The following is a 26,704-nucleotide window of genomic DNA, read 5'->3' on the forward strand; positions in this document are numbered from 1 at the left end:
AAATACAGTGGGCCTCCTAGATAAATCAATTGGTTCCTTAAAAGTGTGATGAGTAAGAAAATAATGAATAAGACCTACATACCAAGAACTCCAGAAGCTCAATGAATTACTGGGTAATTCACAAATTCATTCCACTCATTCCTGATATCAACAGAGATCAGTAGAAATCACTGTCATTCTGAAATGTGTGTGTTTCTTCATTTCTTTCTATCCACTGCACATTATCCTTATGGTTTTTTGTATGCAACAAATATCTGATTACATCACATTTCTCTCATTTGGACATAGAGCAAACAATACATGGCAAATATTGCATATATATTGTTTGAAATTTTCCATCATATTCCCCTGATATATTACTGTATGACATTGTTAATCAGCTTTGCCCACACCAGTATAATGAAATAGTTGCACATTAAGTAGTCTGGTCAATCTAGTATAACTAGATTGACCATATTTAAAAAAATAAATATGGGGCACATCTGCCAAAATGGCAATGCGATATGAGATTGTATAATGCATATGAGAAACATTCACATGGCATCTGCTATGTATGTTATTTTAGAAATACAGAGTCTATCAAAAATAAAAATAAATAAAAATTCAAATTATTATTTTCACAGCATGATTTCAATCTTGTCACTCATATCATGTAACTTATTCTGGTTGAGGAAGAATGTGACCTTGAGTTGATCTATGTGTGTTTTGGCTGAAGAATTCAGAAAACTCATGGGGTACCTTACTGAAACCACCTGATCTCAGCTACCACTACCATAGTTGAAGAGAATTTTGGAAATTTATCTGGTCCTCAATGTGAATTGAACCCAGCCTTCTTCAAACGTTTCATTACAACTAAGATGTTAAATTGGATCCATATATATCACAATTGATTCTGTGCTTTGACCTATGCTACTAGGTCAAATAATTTTTAACAAAAATGTAATCCATGTAAGCTTTCCTGATAAAACTGAATTACGGATAAATCCGATGAAATGTGTTAACCCCAAGAGAATAAACATTTATTTCTAATTGCGCAGCCAATCTGACCATCATCTAATAAATGGGAGGAGGGGGAACACTAATTATTAAATACATGCATAATGCAAAATTTTCAAAATCTTTCATTATGAATGAGAAAAAAATGGAAATATTTGGCCTATCTGGACAAAATGGGTTTTATCTTTCTTGGGACAATGCGATGTCTGGTTACTCTAGTCTATATAATTATTTGTACCCTAAAATGAAAAATTAAATTAATAAATTGAATTCTCTTCATCTCGGGGGTTCAAAAAATTTATTTCGAATATAGACTAACTATTTAGTTAAAAGTGAGTTATTTTGTGGGTATCTAGAAAAATCACTATTTGGATTTAAAATTCACTTTTTTACAAAATGAATAACTAATAAATACACTGCTATGAATAACAAATTACAAGTAATTTATCTAGATATTTTAACTTTTCTGCTAACTTTTATCTCACATTAACTGCCATATTAGGAAATCCATCAACCACTAAATGAAATTAGTGTTCTCGGTAAAATTTTAAATATTACGTATTGTGAGAACTAGTTAATTTACATAGGGGAAAATTTACATACAGACAAACACATTTCAAATTCTTATATATAATTATAAACCTAGACAGTAAAATGCTGCATAATATCTTAGCAATAAATTACACAATAGTGTATATAATCTATGGGACAATCACTTCAAAAGAAAGAATCTGATAGATTTTTAATAGGGTTAATTAAAAATCTATTCCTAGTGGATATATCCCTAGTGAAAACAAAAAAATAATTTAATAAAAAAATAACATTCAAAGCAATGTCAATCTAAATTTAGGTATTTGGTCCGTATAATATTACCTAAGAATCTGCATCAATGACTGCTAAAAATGAATTTGGACAACAAAAAAAATTCATATCCCTTGCTGCTAGACACACAAAGTGTGAAGTATATTAACCAGCGTAGCAGTTTTCAGTGCTCACGGAAAAAAATATATACTTTATGTAAGATAAAATAAAGAATATTGTTACAAAGTGTACACACTTGACTTTTTTTTATAAATGGGATTATTCTTGATTTTATTTCAGATATTCAGTGGCACACAAAATACACTGTACACCTGCTTATGTGCAGAATGGTAACGAAGGCAGAAGCCGTTACTGGTGTAACTAAAAAAAAATCATTTGTACTTTGTATCAAACAACATATTAAAATAAATATTGATATTAAAAGTTGCGCAATTTTAAACTATTTCTCGCCTTTATTTCAAATATAGCAGCCAGAATTCAAAGATGTGCATACATCTGCTCATGTTAGAATTTCAGTATGTCCACTGAAGAGTTAAGCAAAATACTGACGTTTTAAGACTAATCTAATAAAATCAAAAACTTCATAATAAAACAGTAATTTGACACCAAAGGAGTTTATATAGATAATAGTACTATGTTGTGCATATGTTGTGTATGTGTGCACACACATTTCAAATTGCTCAGTTTTGCCTAATTCATTATTACTATGCTCATGATATACAAAAAACAGACCTGATGTTAACTTGAATTTATTGGTTTCTTTAAGGAGTTTTAATATAAATTCATTTCAAAATATTATAAAACATAACCTATTAACTTTAAGTATGAAAAGTACAAGCACTTATTTCAATGTTACCACCAGTAAGGCTCTCTCTATTGAAGTAACACTTAAGTTTTAAATTCAAGTTATCACAGTTTTCTTTTATTTATTTGTGTTCTTTTTTTTTTTTTATAAGAAAACACCGAATTTCAATAGCTATAATTAAATTCAAAAATAGCTATTCATTAGAACCCAAGAAGAAGAATTCAATGTTTATTTAAAAAAAAAAAAAAAAAAAGTTTTCCTTCAGATTTTCACAGAGGGGGATAATATCAAAAAAACAGTTTGTCAACAGGGACAGCACACCTTTACAGTTACACAAAATAAAGCAGTCCTTCCAATAGGAAGCACTTTTATCTTCTTGGATGGAACGAAATCATTCCTGTTTTGGTATAAAAGTAATAAGAAGAGAGAGAGAGAGAGAGAGAGAGAGAGAGAGAGAATTGAGGGGAGGGGGGAGGAGAGAGAGAGAGAGAGAGAGAGAGAGAGAGAGAGAGAGAGAGAGATGGGAGGGAGAGAGTGTGTGTATGTGTGTGGGGGTGTGAAAAAAACTTTAGGAATTTTACCTTGTAAGTATCACGAAATTTGTCAATTTCTCGGTGAATAAGGGATTTTTTGTCCTCTTCCAGGTCCATTTCATCCAGATCCTTATGTTTCAAAATAAATAATGAGAAGTGATGTTAAATATATATGCTAACTGAAGCAATAACACAGCACTAATAAGAGTAATACACCTAATACACAAACTAGAAATAATAACTTGATTTCTAAAACAAACACGTAAAACCTATTAAAGAAAACACTTCCCTCCCCCACCTCCTTTCTTTGGGTTCTAATATTTTATAGTAGAATCCAGAAAAAGGAAAGTTATGTTCAAGGACTGCAAAGAATAAGCTTCACTATGGAGACCAGCAGAAATCAAGCACAGCTCTTCCTAGGATCTTAACACAACATTTTTCTGAACTATATGCTAAAATAATTCAAAAAATAAACAAATGTACTGCTGTTTACTATATCACTGTATTTTTATTTTTTTTTATTTAAGAAACAAAGAGTGAAGATTTAAACAGTTTCTGGCAGAGATTTAAAGAGTAGAAAACCAAATTCCACTAAAACAAAATATTATCAGTGAAGATTAAGAGCAAGATCTGACATATAGAATAAATTAGCATGGTATTACTTGTCTATTATCAAAGGCCTAAAAATACATATAACTGAAACAAGCATAATAAAAATTAAAAAAAAAAAAAAAAAAAAAATGATTTCATTACACTGAAGCTTTGAGCAAATTCAGGGAACTGATTTATGCAGAGAATTTTATCCAAAAGGCATTTGTTGTTATTCATTTGTTTACGGAAAACAACTGTTATTTAAACAAATTCTTTTACAATGACTTCTCAAAGCAGTGAATTTTGGCAGAGATTTTTAAATATTGCTACTTTATGAAATTACTTTCAACCAGAAAATGAACCAGTATTCACACAATTTATGACAGATGAGTGTCTATATATAGTGGCAGTGTCCATATCTTTTAAGACTGAACTATTCATTTAATTTCATTTAAAGTTCTCACTAGTCTGAAATAATTCCTGGAAAATTTGGCAAAGTAGCAATATGTCACAGCACATTTTACATTCTCAGGAATCCCACAGGTGTTCCTTTCAGTAGGCAAAATAGCCAAGAAGTTGAGCCTCACAATCAAGCAAAAGGCTAAAATTGTGCTTTTCTTCACTGAAACAAAGAGTGTAACTGGATTTCTAGTGTTTTTTTTTTTTTTTTTTTTTTTTTTTTTTTAATAAACTCACTGAGTATCTACAAGAAACGTAATACATGTAGTTCCCACTTTACAAAGTTCCCAGGTATATGAGTTGTTGTTGTTTTTTTTTTTTTTTTCCAAAACAGAATCAAAAAAATAATCTTAATTGCAATAAATAAATGTGGAATTTCAAACCACATGCGTAGTTATACAATACATTACTACTGTGCATGCGGCTATTTTTTCAGGCAGGTCCAACTCAAAGAATTTTGGAAAAAATTTCATATTTTAGATGCAATCAAAATTATAAAATGAGCCCGGGACAAAATTACAGAGAAAGAAGAACATGAAGTGTGTTTGGAATAAACTCTGTCATCATTGTATTGTTAATTTTAAACGATTCCAAGAACCAACAGAGATCATACAAAATGAAATAGAAGCAGTCGTTAATATTGCTAACCAATTGCTGCTTGAGATGTCTGCAACTAATGTTACTGATTTGCTTCAAACACAAAATGAAGAGCTTACAAATCAAGACCTTCTTGATATGGCAAAATGTGAAGTTGAGGAAAAAGATTTAACAGATGCAACTCCTGTTCATTCCTTTACTCTCAAGGGGCTTGATGAAGCTTTTTAACACATACAAAAAGCAATTGAGATTAGAGTCACAAGATTCAAATTTCAAGTGCACTAGAAAAGTTGCTACAGATTTTAAACAATTCTTATGCATGCTATCGTGAAATTTATAAAGAAAAGGGTAGCCTGTCTTGGAAGAACATGACTCTTTAAGCATTTCCGAAGAAGAAAATGACTCCTTGTGCTATCAACAAACCAATGAGTCGACAATGAGAGTGCATTTAGTCGATGATAATGAAAAACAAACATTCTTTAACATTTCTATGACATAAATAATTTATTTATTATTATAATTTTTTGATTTTAAAGGGTATGTTTTCATTTCTTTACATAAATAAATCATTGTTTAGTTGACTTTTATTTAACGTTACTATGGTCAAATTTAATTTTTTTTTTCTGTTGAAAATGTAACCCCTGTTTTTAACATTATGTCTATGGGAAAATAATTCCTGATTTATGTGCTAGTGCTAGTGCTAGGAACGAATGAACTCGTAACGACGGGGAAAACTACTTGTACTTCACTTATCCCAGCAGTGTGAAAATGATGCCAAATGGCCTTTAACACTTTCTGCAGTGTTCATTTCTGCAAAAATAGTTAAATCATTATCAGTTGAAGTACAATGATTAGGAAAGTGAATAAGAAAAGAGGCTTGGGACCGTTAAAATATCCTGATTCTATTCATGAATGCCTCAACTGGATATAAAAATTTTCCCACATAAGTTTACAGTGCTGCATATACTTTCTGAAAATTATAAGTAGAGAATCTGCTACATACACAGAGAGAGAAATGCAGTGAATGAACTCTGGTTTTCATATAAAGCTTACTTTCAATATAACTTTATTGTGAAACAGCAGACTATACAGATTTGGGCAACAGCTTGTGAAAAAAAAAAGGAGCCACAGATGATAACTATGTTGTTGTCTGACACTCAAGTAATGGTTTAATTGGATCCTGCATTTTTAGTGTAAACATTAACTCACAGTGGTCTATGTATGAGTTCAGAATGACTATTTCACAGCTCATGCCAACTTAGCTTCCCGTGGACACACCCAGTGCTTTATATAAAATGGTGCCATGCCATATTCAGTTAATGTAGAGTTAGATTTTCTGCAGTTCACTGGCCTTGCATATTGTCAGTGTTATCCTAACAATCAAAATTCTTGGGCATTTTTGGCCACCTTTGAGTTCAGACTTCAACATGTGACTTGTTCTTGTGGGGTTTCTTGAACCGTAATTCCAGGAATTCTGTTACACTCATGGACTGCAGAGCCATAACTGTTAAGGGTGTCATGAAATCAATGAAGAAATATTACTCCTTAAAAACAATGGTATATACTATCAAGAATTTCATCGAAAAATGGAGGACACACTGAATCGGTGGTAAAACAGAAATGTTTTCCAGAATGAACATGAAAATGTATAGAATTTGCAAGAAATAATGAATAAATGAGTTTCTCAAGAAAAATTAAAGGACATAACTAGGTCACATGTAACCTTATAGACAGAGGATATCAATTTCAAATGCCAACTGAAAATTTCAATATCCCTTAGCTGTAGAGTGAATAATTAACTACCAAATTCTTTGAAATACGGTAACAGAAATGGTGAGTTGACTCGCAGATTTAAGGAAGGAGAAAAAGGATGACATTTCTTTTTCTTCATCTGTACATTTCCTGACATGCCAAAGATTTACAGTAATTCCAAAAATAAAAATAAAAAAATATATTAGGATAACTCTGCATGTATTCCAACATTTGTTCATTTGGATATAAACCTAATTTTATATCAAGAGCAACCATATATTTAATCAATGAAACTCTTTAGATTCAATACATAATAAAATAATGAAATGGGTACTAAGTTGCTGCACACAATATGGCAAAGAATAAATCATTAGCATATGAACTAAGGAATCAAGAATAACAGTCAACAGATATACAGAATTCCCTTAGCAATCACAATAACCAAAAGACAGCTTATGGCATAAAAACCAAAACATAGTTTAAAATGCCTCATCAGGCAACCAACAATCACAATAACTTTTTTATGAACGCAATGACCTGACCACTTTGACCACAATCATTATACACGATAACTATATTTTATAAATTATCATGTATGATAATTACCAACAATAATTATCATAAAGAATATCATTTTAAGAAAGGTTTTCTAGAGATTTCTAAATTATAGTATGGAAGTATCTCTTATGCAGACCATAATGAATATTAGTGATTTTTTAGTAAGTGATCAATGGGGATTTGCACTGGAAATTGATATTGTATTTATTTGGGGCACATAATTACAGTGATTAAATTATTATGGCACATCAAAAAACAATTCCTATCTAACACTAAGCATATCTGCACTGCAGTCATAAATGATGGCGCTCTCTAATTTTTGTAAAATAATAAGAAAAGTTTACCTCGATATAATACGTAGAACACTTCTATATGATACTCTCCAGCAATTAAAACGAAAAAAAAAATCAAAAATCCTACATTACAGTAAAAAATAATTAAAAATCAATTGAACACAATTAAAAATCAATGTAATGCAATTAAAAATTAAATTAATTATAACAAAAAAAATTGCAAAACGATTTTCCTTATGTCATGATCAATGCTTTTCGACGTATGTCGTGACCACAGGAACGAATATTTTCATTCCTGCGATCACAACACACAGTCGAAAAGCGTCAGCTTCAGGAAGGAAAATCGTTTTGCAATCTTTTCGTTAAATTTCTTTTAATTAATTTATTTAATTTTTATTTGCGTTAGATTGATTTTTAATTGTGTTCAAATTTATTTTTAATTGTGTTCAATTGATTTTTAATTAATTTTTACTGTAATGTAAGATTTTCAATTTTTTCGTTTTAATAGCTGGAGAGTATTATACGCAGATGTTCTCTGTATTATATTGAGGTAAACTTCTATTATTTTACAAATATTGATATCAACGTAGAACGTATTGAGTATTACAGTTCTAGTTCACACTATCAAGCTGCAATCTAATGTGTTACCCAATCACCTGAAAATTACTACAACAATAACTTCATTAAACCAAGTCCTCACAGAATGGAGAACACTGAAAATTGTAGACTCATCAAACACAGTAGTACTAACACTGGTACACAATGTAATTAGAGAAAACACAATGTTAATGTTACAAGTAACTGTTGTCAGTTTTTTGCCATCATATTGCTGATGTGTATATGGGAAGAAATTCACATCTGAAGGAATGGCTGATTAATATGGAAGTACAACAGTAGTTCTCTGTAATGCTGAGAAAAGACATACCTTGGACAATAAAAGATGATCTCCAGGAATGAGTAGTCAAAATCCAACAATAATCACTAACAATTTAATTAATACTCATCACCTTAAGAATGGCAGAAACTACTTGAAAGAATATCAAGTTGGGCTCAGGATGAATGCAGTCAAGTTCACTTCATTAGCAAGTTCTTCTAAAACTTGCGACCTGATCAACTCTCATCTGTTTTGTATATGGAGCCCACAACAAAGGCTCTCTTTAAACAAGGATGCCATCAAATTTGTAAATCCATTAATGGTTTCGAAAGGAACTCGCACTTATTCAAACATCTACATATCTTTTCCTTACACTGTGTTCTCCAAAAATCCAAGAGTTGAAGAGAACTTTAGGGTAAACAGAAATAAAAGATTCTGCAGAAGCAAGTAAAACAGTATATACATATTCTTCATGCATTCACATATGAAGTATGAACATGAGTGCCTGAATATACAACTTTTTCTTAATAACAGCCCCAATCTATGAATTAGTGATTCATAACAACTTATTATTATGAATCAGTAATTAATCAGTTGGTATGTTTTAGCATGCATGCTTATTCTTCAACATACTGTTTTACTTTGTTTTTTAACTGTCTTTCTCATCCTATCATGGCCATATTTTTGGAACAATATCTTTTTGGTATATGTTTTCTCTACATAAAATATTCTTATACAAAGCAGTTATCCAGGAACTTTTCATTCTGTTACCACTCATATTACATTCAAATTTTGCTGGTTATATTTATGCAGGTTTTTAAACCTACATAAATATAAAATAACATTTATCCAGGTAGAGTATCATGTTAAGGTATCTGAATTTAAAATTCAAAATCTCTTCATTAATTTTTATATACAGCCCCTAGTAACTACAGTTTGTTCGAGTGCAAAATTAAACTAATAGGATTCTGCATGAATTTTATTTAACAGAACTGTCTGACCAGAAAAAAAATTTCAGAATTTCTACTCGAAGTATACAGGCAAAATGATGATTAGTTGCAAAGCCTAACTGTAATCGGCCATAAAAGGGAGAGGGGGATAATAAAACATTATACAGGGTGACCCAAAAGTCACTGTGTATTTTGGTGAAATCCGATGAATTTGAGACAAATGACTTAATAGAATGATTAAAAGCTTATTTTAATACAGTATCCAAGTTAGAAACAGAAAAAAGAATTATTCCATACAAAGGTCAAAAATTTAATTATTGCGTTCCACATCTTTCCCAGCAAATTTCAAATCGCTCATCCGCATTGCAGAACACATTTGCAAGCATTTCAGAGGTAATTTCCTGTTCTGCCTCCCGAATGTATTGTCTAAGATCAAGTAAATCTTGTATGTTTTTGCAATAAACCTTTGATTTTATGAAACCCGTAGAAACAATATCCAAGGGAGTAAAATCAGGAAAATGCACCGCCCAAGGTCTAGATCCTCTAAACCCAATCCACCGATTTGGAAAGCACCTGTTGAGGTATTTGTGGACAGTTTGAGCGTAATGAGATAGTGCTCAAACCTGCTGAAACATTACAATTGAAATAATACTATCATCAAGACGATGGGGGTTAAGAAACTGCTGAAGCATATCAAGTTACACAGTTCCTCTGACTGTTATGTTGCTTCTGCGAAAAAGTAAGGTCCATACATTTTTGACTTCGTCATCCAAAGCCACACATTTACTTTAGGGGAGTCTCTTTGTCATTCTGTGAACTCAGATGGTTTTTGGGAAGCCCAGATGTAACAATTGTGGCGATTTATTTTACCACAAGCGTGAAAAGACACCTCATCACTGAACAAGATGTGGTCCATTAAGATGTTATTTTGGATATACAGTGGTACCTCGGTATACGTCCTCGGTATACGTTGGACTAATTCCGCTGGAATAAGTCCAACTTGATATACGTCCTGTTTAGACGTGAAAAAGTTTGTTTGGTATATGACCTTTGTTTGGAATAAGACTTGTGTGCGTCAAAATGAGTTACGACACCGCACGCTACCCTTGTTTACCTCTCTCGAGACAAAGCCACGACTCAGAGATGCCAGATCTTACCCCCTCTCCAAAAACCGAATAAAAGCCGACCAAGGACAGACGCTAGCAAAGTACGTGCACCCGACCTCGCTCGGCTTTCCGAATAAAACCGACCGAGGACGTATGTGTGTATGGTGCGCGCTTACGTCCTCGATCGACTGAATTCGGTTTTTGGAGAGGGGGTAAGATCTGGCATCTCTGCCACGACTGCCCACGAGCATCAGTACGACAATTTCTACCGTTCAGTGAACAACCTGCGCTATAACTTTCTGTGATTTTCACATGATTTTGTGTTTTTTCGTGTAAATTTTTTGTAAATTCATTAACCATGAGTTCTAAGAAAGTTAATGGGAAGAGCCAAGCAACGAAGAAAATGGTTAGGATCACCATGGAGGTGAAAAAAGAGATTGTTGAAAAGTAAGGTGGCATGCGTATCCGGGATTTGGCTCCTGCATACTGTATGCCGAGAACGATGGTATCTACGATTGTGAAAAACAAAGACGTTATTAAATCTGCTAACGTTGCGAAGGGTGTGAAATAAATTACCAAACAAAGATCAGGGACATTAGAGCATGTTGAGAAATTGCCGTTGATCTGAATAACAGAAAAACAGTGTGCTGGCGATAGCGTATCGGAGGCAATGATTTGCGAAAAGGCAAAACTGATGCATGCCGATCTTTTGAGAAACAAGGCAGGAACGAGTCAAGAAAGTGAAGTGTTTAAAGCCAGCCATGGCTGGTTTGATAATTTTAAGAAGAGGACTGGCATTCACAGTGTTGTGAGGCATGGAGAGGGAGCCCGTGCTGATAAAGATGCCGCCAATGATTTTGTTACAGAGTTTGGGGAATTTTTGGAGGCTGAGGGTTTTGTTCCCCAACAATTTTTTAATTGTGACGAAACAGGCCTGTTTTGGAAGAAAATGCCTAACAGGACCTATATTACACAAGAGGAGAAGGCATTGCCAAGGCATTAGCCAAAGAAGGACAGGCTAACACTCTTGTTCTGTGGCAATGCAAGTGGGGATTGCAAACTGAAGCATCTACTGATCTACCACTCTGAAAACTCGAGGGCCTTTAAGAAACAACGTGCAGAAAACTCAGTTACCTGTGATGTGGAGGTCAAACAGCAAGGCTTGGGTAACCAGAGAATATTTCAGCGAGTGGTTTAATGTTATGTTTGGGCCAAGTGTAAAAAGTTATTTAGAAGAGAAAAACCTGCCTCTGAAGGCCCTCCTCATAATGGACAATGCTCCAGCTCAGGACTATGTGCTGCCGGAGTTTGACTTCATCACTGTAAAGTTCCTCCCCCCTAACACGACTCATCTCATTCAGCCCATGGACCAGCAGGTCTTCAGTAATTTCAAGAAACTCTACACTAAAGAACTATTCCAGAGGTGCTTTGAAGTGATCTCTGACATAGAATTAACCCTAAGAGAGTTTTGGAAAGATCACTTTACTATCGTCCATTGCATATCAATCATTGACAAAGCCTGGCAGGAAGGAAGTTTCCTACAGAACAATGAACTCTGCTTGGAGGAATTTGTGGCCAGAAGCAGTGACTGAAAGGGACTTTGAGGCTGTGCCTATAGTGGAGGATATTGTCTCTCTGGGCAGGTCCATGGTCTGGATGTGAGTGATGGTGATGTGGAGTTTACCGGCACTGAGTCATCGAAAATGCACTGCCGGTAGTCTTTAGGCCTAATCTGACATTGACCATATAAGACCAGGGTGATTTTCCGAGTATTTGTTCGTGAAAAAAATCGCGTCTTATAAGCCGGAAAATACAGGTAATTGCTTTTGTATGTATATTTTAGTGCACTGCATCATTTATTGCTTTTGTATTTACGTATTAAGCAGTGTTTAAATTATTTTATACAACCCCATCAATGTATAATATGCCAATAATAATAGGATTTTTTTTCATGGGAACGGATTAATCATTTTCCCTTTATTTCTTATGGGAAAAATTCGTTTGGTATACGTCCTGTTTTGTATAAGTCCAAGGATCTGGAACAGATTAAGGACGTATACCGAGGTACCACTGTAATCGACAAGTTCTGCACACATTGTTGCTCAATGGAGAAAATCTTCATGCAGGTAATGCAACATTTGGATGTGGTAAGACTTTTTCATTGGTGCCGAATGCAAAATTCTGTGAACTGATGTCCTGGGTAAGTTCAGTCTTAGAGATCCCTCCCTAACTCAAATATGGGTCCTCTTCTACATGTTGTCCTTGGGCATCCACATCTCTCCTTTTCATACACAGACCCAGTTCTTTTAAAGATATTCACCAGTGAATGAATCGCATTGTCTGTAGGACCAGAACTACGAAATCTCCTTCAAAATCTTTCCCTAATTTCACAAAACTTCATTCTTTGATTCGGGATGTTACAACAAAAATTCGCTCTTGAACATTCATCATGATTTATGGGTCTGAAAATAAAATATTAAAAAATTAATAAAAATTATAATAACATCTCTAATACATTACAAATATTTATGTTTTATGTAAAAAAGAAAAAATACACTTCTTGTAATGAAATTTATTTGAAAATGACAATGTTTCACCAAAATACACACTGACTAGCTTTTTATATAATAAAATAAACTTTATTTAAATACAGACATTATGTTATTACTCACTGTGGAAGTACTAAATTAAAATAATCCTATTATACCATGTGCTAATGTTACACAACTTTACTGAAAACAATTTACGAGCAATACAGTACCAATACTTCAACATGCAAAACAATTAAAGAGTAATACGGTACCAATTCTTAAACATGCAAAGTAATATCCAAATGGTTTAATTAATTATAGGCATAATAAATGCCTATAGGAAATGAAATCATTCAATAATTACAATACAGTCAAAGCTCTTTATAACAATTCCCCAGGATATGAGAAACAGTTATATAAAAAAGATGATTTATTAGTAGATCAGCAGAAGAAATGAGAAAAGTTTGAACTTTTATATAATTCTTCTATTACGATATAATAAAATGTAATATGTACTACAGTATTAAACAAAAAAAATTAAGATTATACATTTTGCATTGATTGCAAAGTGCATTTAAGATTAATTTAAAAATTACATATGCACATAATTGCTATATCCAGTATCACTGATTTACAGTATCTATGTATGTATGTACATACATATATATCAGTGCCTAAATATAGGCAGGGAATTTGCTTCGGACATTGAAATAATCTGTCAAAAATTTGTTGTTTCAGTGCAGAGCCTGTTTTAAAACAGAATTATGAAGGCATGTGAAAGCAACTCACATTTTTAATTGTTGATGAGCATCCTTCAAAAAATTTCCTGCTCAGTCACAGCAGGTTATTCTTCTTCATCGCAACAAATTTCAGATTCCACTGTCTACATTCAACTTCGGCATAAACTTTCAAATGTTTCCCTCTACGTTTACCACCATGATGCACGACATCAAAAATTGCTTCACAATTATCAAACTGTTGTTGAAATTAATACAGAGAGATGCATGCAAAGCATCATAGATTAACGGAGTAGGCATGTCAACCACTGCTACTCGCAACAATCAATTGGAAGGGTTACCCGCTTATAAATTTTAACCAAAAAAGTTTAGTAAGTTTAGAAATAAAAGTATTGGCTTAAAAATTTTAGAGACTGCATAATGAGGGGATGATGCTTATTTCTACTGGAATGAGTAGCAGTCTGGAAAACAAGCTGCAGGGGATTTCAGAAACTGCTGGAAGTCATTGCTGTACAAGTCAACACATAGGATGTGTTAGGGTAGTTAACAATAGGAACGGGTGCATATACACTTGAGTGTACACCAATGCTAGGAGTTTGGTAAATAATTTTGATGAATTTAGGGTGTTGGCCAAAACACCAAAGGCAGATATTGTTGGGATATTAGAGACATGGTGTCACACATGAGCAGTTATTCAGGGAGGGGAATGCCAGAGGTGAATTCAACTCTTATAGTGAGCTAGATAATTTTGTAATAACTGAGAGAAAAGTGGAGAAGAAATTGTTCAGAAAGAAGTGCACTTGGGTAGATGGGATCTATCCAGTTATATTAAAGGAGGCAGTAAAGGAAGTAAGCAAACCCTTAGCTATAATTATGAGAGCTTCCTTGGACTCAGGGGAGGTACCCATGGACTGGAAATGTGAAATGTGTCAATTCACAAAGGAGGTTCAAAAGGCGACACAGGTAATTACAGTCCTGTTAGTTTAACTTCTGTTCAAGGAAATTAATGGAGGCATTGGTTAAAAAAGCACTGCAGCATCATCTAGACAAGACTTCAGTTATAGCTTGGAAACAGCATGGTTTTGTAAAGGGGAAGTCTTGTCTGACCAATTTGATTGGATATTATGATGTGGTCACAAAGGAATTGGATGCAGAGAATAACTCTGATATCATATATTTGTATCTTAGAAAGGCTTTTGATACTGTTGCACTTGGACGACTTCTGCGCAAATTGGAGAAGTGTGGCAATGCAGGCAAATTGCTGCTATGGATAAAGGGATGGTTGAGTAGGAATAGTACTGCTAATGCAGCACTACATGAATATCGGAAACTTAAAGGTTTCTGTAAAGGACCTTTGACGTCAGTAGAACTTCATGAACTAATAAAGAAATATGAAGCAACCAGGGAGTTAGGTGTAATTCCAGGCAGGGGACGACCATGTATCGGAACGGATGTAGTGGATGAAGTGGCAGCTGCAATGGTCAGTATACAAAACACTACTAGTCAGGGGTGCCAGAGGCATGTCAACAGACTTGAACCTTCCTTGGTCTACTGTATGTAAAATGCTTTAAATAATTTTATGCTTGTTCCTGTACAAGATTCATGTAGTGCAAGAACTAAAGCCTTGTGATCAGCAACAACGAATGGACTTTGCTCTATGATTTCTAGCTCATATAGAACTTGACGATACATGGGCTCGAATGATCTTGTAGTCTGATGAGGCACATTTTACTATTCATGCACCAAACTGCCGACTATGGGGAACTTCTTGTTCAACTGCTGTGCATGAAAGACCACTACAAAGTCCATATGTTACAGTATAGTGTGGATTCACAGTAGAGTTTATAATCAAACCATTTTTCTTTGAAGTCTAACACCTCATGGCCCCATAAGGTGTACGGTAACTAGTGCACGGTACTGCGCTCTTCTAAGAGATCACATTATACCCGCTCAACAAGAGAGGCAATGCTTGGAGACCGCAGCGGGTGTGCAAGATGTTGTCCCACCTGCTTTACGGAAAAGTAGCCCCTCACATCTCGCCCCTGGAACATTTTGGCCCCGGCACATTTCGGCCCCAGTAGATAATGAGTACGTTACAAAAATGTAAATACAGTCAATTCTCGATAACTCGAATTTTTAGTGAAGTCCCAGTTCCTTTAGTGGAGATTCAAGATTAAACTCTCTCGATTACTTGAACTGAACTTCCGATAACTCTAACTTTCCTGAACAAATTTTCAAAATTACATTCGTGTATAAACTGTCACGTAGCCTTTAAACTAATTTCTCCCATTTTGTATGTCTTCAGAGTTCTCTTTCCATTGTGAAAGGAATGGAAAGAATACATACTCGACCACAAAGGCAATAGTTACATGGTTAGTGACAAGGAACAGTGAGTAATCTTATAGGAGTCTTTTCAGTAACAAGTGAATCTTGTTCTGATTTGTCTAAATTCAAACAATAAAAGTTCCTGCATCTGGCTCTTCTCACATTTCCTGGCACAGTGGACAGCGCGTGTTTGCTATTTTTGCCGCCTCATTATCGGTGGTGCATCGCATGAACAAGCTGAGTGTCATAGGCAGTGCAATATCTGCATATTATTTTTGCATCTTGATTGATTAATCCTATGTGAACAATAGCAAAAAGTGTTTTGTCAATAAGAGGCAAAAGAAAATTGGTAGACGATGACAACCACATTTACGAGTTTTCAAAGAGAACTCTAGATGAAAAACATGGAATCTGGGTTTGTGAAAAACGTTCCACCTGCAAAGAGCGTGTTTGGACAGAGGGTTTGGAAGGCCCAGTTGTGAAAGTCATTACTAAACATAACCATGCAGCTCAAGCTGCAAGGTTGGAAGCATTGCAATTGATTGGTCAAATACGGCAACATGCAACAACCGCGAATGAACGGCCACAGCAAATTGTAGCATCGTAATTGCAGAGGCCCATGCCAATGTCACGGCATTACTTCCTAAAAAGGTTTCACTTAAACAAACCATTCGTCAGGTTCGATGCAACAACGGTACTCCTGCTTTACCAAGCAATCTCCAAGACCTAGTAATTCCACAAAATTATCATCAATGGCAATGTACAACAGTTTTTGATGTATGATTCTCAGGATGAACTGCTACCAGGTCGCATGCTTATTTTTTCCACTAGTAACAATCTTCAGTTATTGACACGTAGCCAGCAGTGGTTTTCTGATGGAACTTTTAGCACAGTACCCACGCATTTCCAGCAGCTTTATACAATTCATGTGGTTCAATTCAATGCAGTTATTCCAGTGGTCTATGCACTTCTGCCAAACAAAACTCATGCCACATATGTCAAGTTGCTTCAAGAAGTTAAAAATCTACAACTAGGTCTCCAACCCCAGCGACTTATTACAGATTTCGAACACAGTGCCATGCAAGCCTTCCACCAAGAATTTCCTGGTATTGTAAATACCAGTTGTTTTTTTCATCTTTCCCAAAGCGTTTGGCGAAAGGTACAGAATGAAGGTTTAAAAGCCCGATACGAACAAGACCATGAATTTGCTCATTGGTTCCGAATGATTCCGGCATTGGCATTTATTCCTCCTGTTAACGTTATTCTAGGATTTGAAGATACATATATTGGAAGAAGACAGCGGAGATGCCGGCAATTACCCATTTTTGCCATGTTTACACACGAACACTGAATGATCAGCAATGTACCAACAACTGCGTGGAGGGGTGGCACAGGGGATTTCAGAAAACTTGTGCTACTTTATTCCCAAATATTTACCGATTCATTGATACTTTAAAGAAACAACAAGAGCTACACAATTTCGAAATTGTGTAGCCCTTGTTGTTCCTTGTTGTTACATAACTAATTGCCGGTAATTCAGGCAATCAAAGAAACAAGAAGTACACTGCAATTTCTGCTAGAATCAAAAGTATTGTCCAAGATTTTCAAAATCATAATGTGATTGATTGCCTTAGAGGCATTGCATACAATTTTCGAGTTTTAAACAATATAATGTGCATTTATTCTATTAAAACAAAATAAATTAGAATTATTAAAAAATTAGGTGTATCATTTACATTTCTGTAGCCTACTCAATATCTACAGGAGGCGAAATGTGAGGGGCCACTTTTCCGGATCCCGCCCCACCCCATGTTGGTTGACAAGTGAAAGAACTGCTCTGTTCAACATTCAGAAACGATGCAATCATTTCTAAACTTTTACGGATCTTCATCCCTGTGATTTCTCGCTATGGGGATACCTGAAAGACAGAGTATACCGGGGGGAAGCTAGAAACACTTGTCGATTTGAATTAAACAGCTTGTAGCCAACATCCCAAACGAGATGCTAAGCGAAAATGTGACGTGCTCAGTCCTCCATTTTCATAATGTCATATCAAGTGAAGGAAAGGACACATAGAACAATATCTGTATATTTTTAAGTTCTTGAACTAATTTTTTTTCATCTATAAATCGCTTCCCAATGCCCTAAATGAAATATCCACTGATTGTCACAGTACTATCTTTAACCGTTTTGACACTAAGTTCTCCTGAATAGGGAAACTTGTTTTATAACCACCAGTATATTGATTCAGCTATGTACATAAGTGTAAATTTTTTTTTTTTTTTTTTTGCTAACCTGTGGATAATATTCTTCAGATGTTCACGTATCATTTAATTCTGTTAATTGGTAAGAAAAAAAAAATGTAAATTTGTGCTTTATATCTTCATTATTATAGCCTGTGCATAATATTCCTCTGATTTTTGCTTTTTAGAATTGCATTTTGATAAAATCAAAAATTTAATTTGCAAACATGATCACAATACCTGGTGCTTACTGTAATTATTTTATGGCACCAGCATTGAAAAAAAAAAAAACAATGCTAGCTTGTTCGGAATACTGATGTTCGGATTTTCAATGCTCTACTGTATATTAATTCTACTGAAGTAAAAAAAAAAAAGATACAGCCATAAAATATAAATATGAAATTAACTGTCTGTTCAATTTTCCAGCACAAGACAACACTGAGAGCATGAAATTTCAGTGTTGTTTTTTTTTTTGAAAAATTTGTCCTCTGACTTTTTTATAGAGCAATGGTTCACAAACTTTTTTGGCCGTCCCCTTGGTTCCGTAAATTCATCATTAGTGCCCCCTACTCTATCCTGTAAAAGAATTATTCAGAGTTGCAGTTTGCACAACCCACTAAGGAAATTAATAACACAACAGGATTCAAAACAGAAACAATTAATTGCACATTTATTCAAAATCCAATTAAAACTTTTTAGTTTAATTGGATTCAAAAAAAAAAAAATAATAATAATTTATGGACTTGATCCGGGGATAGCAGCTTTTCAATGTCTTATAGTCATTTTGAAGAGTCATAGATACCACATATAGTGTATAATTCAATGAACTATTAATAAAACAGAGAGGCTTCGTGATGTGCTACCTGTTTCCCAATGTCTGGTTTAAAGTAACTTAGCAATCGTAAATAGCCAAGTTCAGTAATCTGGAGTTGATTTATTTGCTCTCCAAGCAAAGAAATTTTGCTTGGAGAGCAAAGTTTCCACATTGAATGAACACACTAAAACAGCATAAAATATTTATATTTAACTACTTAGAAGGAATGCACAAACAAGCACCTACCAAAGATGTACGGTAACTAAATTATAAGAAAATCAATTGCTATTACCAATAACTGGCAGAACAAATCTGAATTGTAAATAGAAACAAAGTGACCAAAAGAAATAGCTTTGAAAACAAGAAGAGCAGTAAAACTTTAATCATAAATTATAGGAGAAAACCTCATACCTTTTTAGCAGGACTGTTAATCTCTCAACACTCAATCACAAATGATTATAATATGAACGTGCATAGTCATAAATAAATCAAATTAAAATAGCTATTAATTAAAATCATCACGCCTTCAACTCTCATATCACGCCAAGATTATCGGAAAGAATTATGGAAAGACTGCGGCCACCACCTCCAAAAAACCAACGAACATCACATGCCACCACGAAAATTGAAAAACAATTGAAGCGAAACCCTAAAAACAACGAAACAAATAAATATCGATTAATTCACACACAAATTAAACTTTAAAACCGTTTTTATAATATTACATTAGTAATATACGCAGACCTTATAATATTTCGGACTCATGTACGCTTACGCACATGCATGAATGGTAATTCATACATTGGTCTATATAAATAATCTCGTGTCAGGTGTCGTTAATTGTATATAAAAAGGGGGGAAGGATATCATCAGCGAATCACTTTTGTACTTCTTGTGAAGACAGTAACGAACCGAATAAGGTGGTCTTTTAAAAGAAGTTATAAAATGGTTTTAAAGTTTAAAGTTTAATTTGTGCGTGAATTAATGGATATTTATTTGTTTCGTCTCACCACACCAACTTCAAAGAAAACACTGCATGAAGTTTGAAATTTTTTTGGGAGATGCTCGGAATTCCACATGCCCAAAAAATTTGTAAGTGGGCCACTTTGGTCACACGTGCCATGGGTTTGCCACCCCTGCACTAGGTACTTCTTCAATCCAAAGGAACCTCTCCCAAGTCCAAATATATCCTCATATTTAAATCCAGTGGTTCAATACACTCCATCAAAACTACAGGGTATATATACCATCAACTCCGGCAGCCTTACTTGCCTTTATGCTCAAATTTTTCTAATAAACAATCATCTGTAATTATGACCTCACTAATTTCATATGGCTTAACCTCACTCACACAGCCTCTTCTCAACATAAAGGATCTTTTGCCAGTTTGTTATTTGTTATTTGGTTTTTAGGAGAATTAGCAACTAAGGCCATATTGCTCCGAGAATATGCGGTGGTCATTTCCTGACCTTTCCGCATCCTCCGTATTTGTTGACTGGCTCGAACCCCGGTCTAATCAAGAAGACTGTGTTACACACTGCTGCTCCTTCCCACCTGGCTACAGAGGCGCCCTTCTGCCAATAAAGACCGATGCAAAGTAAAGTATATGTTCAATTCTTGGACAATATCGGCTGAGTTGTCTAAGACTTTCTCACACCCAGTGCACAAGGATCCAATCTGATTCAGTTTTTTCTTCCTTGTATTCACATACATGAAAAATTCCTTGTCCCCATTCTTTGCTCTCTTAGCTAATGCTTTTTCATATGCAGCCCTGGCCTCCCTGACCTTATTTGTGGTACTATTACAGATCAACTTGTATGTGTTGTAGGTTTCAGTACTTTTCACTGCACTAACTGTCCCATGCTTTTTCTGCTTTATTTCACCAGCCAGCTCCACAGTCATCCATTTCGGAATCCTCCTCCTGCAATATTTTCTTAAAGGTAAGTATGCATTCGTGGCTTCTATAATTTTTGCTTTAAAAGTATTCCATAATTCAAATGTATTCGCCATCCTGCTGCAATCTGCCTAGTTTACCGAAAGCATATAGCGCCTTAAGCTGAATAAGTCCCCTCTTCTGACGGTAAAATCTTTACCTTCAGTAACGTCACTCTCCATCTTCAAGATAGTATGACAATTGCATAATTACTTTCTGACAATGTACTTTAAGTCCTGTGATGTCATCTGATTCATTAGTAATGATGAGGTCAAGAATATTCTCATCCCTAGTTCTTTCTCTAACATGCTGGTCACAAATTATAATCATCTAGTTTATTAAAAGAAATTTTTTCCCCATTGTGACTTTCCTTCCCACGTAGTCCAATCAATTTGGAGCAGATTAAAGTCACCCATAATAAGACATTTACGCTTGCTAGTTGCTTGCCCATTCCATCTGCAAGACTCGCATCATGTTCTTCACAATCTTCTGGTCTGTTGAATTCTCCTGTACTCACTGTTCCTTTGCTTCCAACTAACTTGCAAGACACAGATTCTATGATGGCAGATGTAACTTCAAACTCAGCAAAAGCTCTTTTCACACCCAGATTGCTTTTGATAAGAAGCATGACCCATCCACCCCTTCTATCTTTAGTTCAAATTCAGCCATTTTATTGACAACACACCTGACATTACTGTAGACATGGTTGGGACTAAGTAATCTTCTAAAATTTACAACCCTGACAAACCCCGAAGTTATTTTGGTTTGTAGTCCAATCTTTATCTTCCCCCTAGTTAGAAAAATTCATTAATTAATAAGGAGATGGCTGTATTTCAATTTCATTTCTATTAATCACAGAAAAATAAGAAAACAAATTTCAATTAATTTCAATTAATTTTAATATGTTTAAGCTCTTTTTAATGGGACCAACTCACAATGCAGAAAAATGTAAATTCCAAATTGCAAGTGTTCACAGAGGTAATCAAAACAGGAAACCAAGCGGTTATACCAACTAAAGAGATAACCTTTAATATTTATGTCACAAAGAAATGCCAGATAAACTCATGAGCTTATTGTCTCAGAAGAAAAATGCATGGGATGAATTTAAACTGTCACGAGATAAAGAATCTTATAGGAATTAGTGTGAAATCAAGTTACTCAGGAAGTTAGGGAAAACAGGAATGCGATTATTTTGCAGTCACAGAATAAGTCTGCTAAGGAGGGGATCTTGTTTACCAATCTGATTGGATAGTATGACGCAGGAATAAAAGAACTGAACGCAAAAATAACTTTGAAACTATACCACATAAAAGGCTTCTGTACAAATTGCAGCAATGTGACATTATGAACAAATTAGTGCTATGGATAAAGGGATGGTTGAGTGGTAGAAAACAGTTATTATCAATTGACAATGCTCTTGTACTATTGCCACTGCTGCAGTTCCCCAGGGTTCAATGCTGGGCTTCTTGTGTTCTATATCATTGTCAAAGATATACTTCTAACAGTGAAGTACATATATGAAGTACATTATTCCGTATCATTTATTAATGATATGGATTAAGGCATATTACGTTTAATGTCAAAGTTTGTAGGTGATACAAAGGTTGGCACTGTAGATAATGTCAGAAATTAGGGTATACTACTGCATACAAAATCTAAATAAATTAGGCCAATGGGATGAGAAGTGATAACTGAAGTTTACACTTCAAATACTACACTTCAAAGGTACTTCATATGGGTAGCAATAATCTCAGAATAACAATAACTGTATGGTACACACATAGTAGTGGAAAATGATTTAGAACTGTAGATAAATATAAGTGCAGTAAGACATGAAGTTTTCTGAGAGAAGTGCATACTGACTGTCAGGAGAGATCCAAAGGTTTTGTTAGTATGAAAATATGAGAATTTTGTTAGTACGAAAATATGAGAATTTGCTGTATATGGCAATGTTAAGGCCACATCTTGAGTACTACATTGAGATCTGGAAGCCTAATTTTAGGAGGGATGTAAATCTCTGGGAATGGGGGAGGGGGAAAGCAATGAGATTAGAGAGAAAGAAACAACATGTTCGTCCAAACGAGGCACCTGTGAGATCAGGTTGCAGTTTTTAAGACTTTCAATGGATTGCATAGGTGAAATGTTGATGGCATCCTTCCTCATGCCCAGATAAGAACATTATCATCAAAGACACATGACGATGCATATATTAAACTGAAGGAAAGTGCAGGTTACATGTGTGGTAAAAAATTAGCTTACAGTCAGTGGGCAACTGACAGTTCAAAAAACTTCCATCTGGTAAATGGAAGTTGATAGTCTGAATAATTTTAAAGCGGATCGAGAGAAATAGAGGCGATCGACAGATGGACAAATTCTGCAGCAGCTGTCTCCAAAGATTTCATAACAGGAGGGATGCTATCCTGAAATGTTTGCAGGAAGACCATATCAGTTGAAAGAAATGAGCACTGGTTGTGTTCTCAAAAGACATTCTTTAAAAAAATCAGGGGAAAGTGACAAGTATATTTTATAATTTGCTGCCAAACAAAACAATTGCTGAACACAGTCTTGTAATGATGTTATGCTGATGGTAAAATGGTAGATGGTGCTACAATGCAGATGGTAGTACAAAATTGCACCTACTTGTAGTTGGTAAATTTTCCAATCAACGATGTTTTAAAGAAGGGAGTTAACCAACTTCTGTGTGATTATGAAGCCAATCAAAGTGTTGCATTATGATAAAAATTTTTTGTCTTGGACGTCAGAAGTCTGAGAAGGATGGTTTAAGAAAAAAAAAAGAAAAATTTTGATTATTTTGGATCTCACAGCACATTCTACTGAAGCACTAAAGTTGAATTTGTGTTGTCCATAAAATAAAAAATAAGATAACAAATGTTGTTTTTACTTAAGTGCCAATTTCACTAATTTTATGCAGACACAGGATCAAGGCTAGAGCAGACTCTTCATTTTCCGGGATAGATGGTAAAAAAAAAAATCCCGGTAAATCGATTTCCCTGTTAATCCAAAAATACAGCAAGTGCCCGACATACGTGAGAGATACGTTCCAGGACTTCTTACGTAAGTCGAGTTTTACGTAACTCGGGAATGACCAATAAAATATTGCTGCTAAACTCCCGATACGCCAAAATTACAAAAACCACATAATATCCTCAGAAGAATGAAGAAAAATAGTTATATATTTTTCAATTAATTTGTTATATATTTTTATATATAACTAATATTAGTTATATATAAAGAAAAATAGCTAAATATATTTTTAATTTGTTCAATTAAAAACTTGATCTGGGGACAGTGGTGACATGGCCGGAGTGGCACATAAAACACGAAAGGAAGAAAGAACACATGTTATTGTACTGTAAAAGCTGATACAGTATGTATTTTGTAGCCTTGGTTATTAAAGTTGACTTCACTAGTGTCAATCGCTTTACTGCTTCTCATATTCTGTCATTCTCCTTTATTGTGCTCACCATTGCCACTGACTAATCTGAATTCATTGCGAAACTTGTTAATTGTTTGACAATTTTCATACATCTTTATTGTTTTAATTTTCTGATCCAAATCAATTGCATTCCTTTTTTTGATAGATTTATAGTACCAATGCAACTTATTCTCTTAGTTGGCACAATGATAAAGATAAAAATTAAATTTTCTGAAAAGAACTTGACAGGAAGAAAATTCACTTTAACCCCATGTGATCTCGCATTTTACTAAAGCATATTTCTGGAGGTCACTACCACAAAACAATTTGCACTTTCCGGGTTAATGGGCTTCTCTGCTAGTGCAATTCATCGGGTAATAGTTTATTACCATATTATTGCAAATGCAATAAGATTGAGTTTCAATCTTATTGCATTTGCAATAATACCAATAGACGGAATTCTGTGGTTTTTTACATTATTATGGTGAAATGTGTGGCAGATGTAACTTTACTGAAATCTTCAGTCATATAAAAACAACATAACGTAAGTCCAAAACTACGTAAATCGGGGACTTACTGTATCGAAAAATTTTCCATAACCTATGTAAAAAGTATGGTGACAGATAAAAAAACGAAAAAACCTAACCAAGTTTTACTCAATGGTAAAACGTTTTACTCACCAATACAATGCTTTCTTTTTTTTTCTTTTTTTTTTTTACAATGTTGATTTTAAATCTAATAGCTTCCCTTTATTTTTCACGATGACACGTATGGTTTGGTCACCACTAAACGTTTGCCCAGTTCTTCCTTGAATTTAATTAGATTATCAACTTTCACAACAGAAGTTTGTTCCAGCAATCACCTACCCACTTGCTAAAGGCAAATCTCCACACATATAATCTACAACTGTCTTTCTTCCATTTCATTTTATGTCCCCTCAGGTTTGTAATCTGAGCAGGAGGAAGAATCCCATCAGCATTGAGCATGCTCAACCCATTTAAGGCCTTATACACCTCAATCAGATCACCTCGCAAGTGCATAGTCTCCAGATGCTGCAAAGTCTTTCTTTGTAAGAGGACCCCTATGCCCCCCTCACCACTTGTTGCCCTTCTTTGCACTCATTCTAGCAACTCAACATCCTTCCTAAAATGAGACCTCTAGGCCTGAATGCAGTACTGAAGGCGTCGCCTGACCACAGCCTTATACAAAGGGATAGTAACCTCCTTATCCCTACTAGCAAAATTCTTATATATCAGGAGTTGGCCTGTAAGTCGATCACGGCTTTAATTTTGGTCGATCACGACAAATTTTAAATATATATAAAAAATATATTAGTCAAAATCTAAATATTATTATTATGTGCCCCCACTGTATAAGCTTATTACATATCCATTGAAATACGTGATTACTCTTGTCGCTGCACAGTTGCTAGGCTTGTCTAGGGAAAAATTCACGCAGTCACATTGTGGAGAGCATAGTATATGTATAGAATTCTTATTTAGCTTACTTAATACTAATAATTGGACAGTACTTGTATGTTTATTTGATACACTTTGATTTAAAATGAATACTACGAAAAAGAGTAAAACGTATCATTTTTATCAAGAATGGGAACTAGAATACTTTTTTTGTAATGATAAAAGAAAAATGGTGTTGCTTGATTTACAATGCTTCTGTGGCTATATCCAGAAAAAGAAATTTATAAAGTGACTTCAACGCACTCCATGGTAAATAAAAATCGGATTTTCCACCTAATAGTGATCTTAGAAAAAATAAATTAAAAGAACTTAAATACAGATTATTCTCACAACAAAATTGCTTCATGATACCTAATGTACAATCTAAAGCAGTAATTGTAGCAATCATTTAAAGTGAGTCATCTTTTTGCAAAAAAATTCAAACCATTTTCTGATGGTCAATTCATCGAAGATGCATTTTTAGAAATAACAGATTCTTTTTAAAAATTTTAAGAACAAAAATGAAATTAAAACTGCTCTTTAAGATCCGTAATTATCTCGAAATATTGGGTGCGATGCATCAAAAAAATTAGTAAAAATGTGAGCGAACAATTGCGTGCTCATATTACTAATTGTGTGTCCTTTTCTTTACAACTGGATGAGGCTACAGACGTCAATAACACCACTCAATTGCTCGTTTTTATTTCTATGGTTTTCAACGATTCTACTACTAGAGAAAAACTGCTGGGTATGGTTTCGTTAAAAAAAAGAACTATAGGTCTTCATATATTTAACGCATTCAAAAATTTAATTGAAAAAATTAAATTACCACTATTTAAGCTCGTATCAATAAAAACAGATGGAGCTAAAGCAATGATAGAGGACCTTAACG

At 34.4% G+C, this 26,704-nt stretch overlaps 1 protein-coding gene across 3 annotated transcripts in view; it reads right to left on the reverse strand.

Moving 5' to 3' along the window:
* LOC150081794 (RNA-binding protein 25) overlaps nt 1-26,704 on the reverse strand; it is a 769,112-nt gene that overhangs the window by 359,199 nt on the left and 383,209 nt on the right. For 2 of the 3 annotated variants that reach the window (XM_090378890.1, XM_090378891.1), the window contains exon 11: nt 3,205-3,285. The exons of the other annotated variant lie outside the window; for it this stretch is intronic. In XM_090378890.1, coding sequence (XP_090235016.1) covers nt 3,205-3,285 — 81 coding nt within the window. The remainder of the gene's footprint in view (nt 1-3,204; nt 3,286-26,704) is intronic. 3 annotated transcript variants of the gene reach the window in all.

This window comes from Mastigoproctus giganteus, chromosome 8 (assembly GCF_048544385.1).
Source record: "Mastigoproctus giganteus isolate SK-2022 chromosome 8, ASM4854438v1, whole genome shotgun sequence".
NCBI lineage: Eukaryota > Metazoa > Arthropoda > Arachnida > Uropygi > Thelyphonidae > Mastigoproctus > Mastigoproctus giganteus.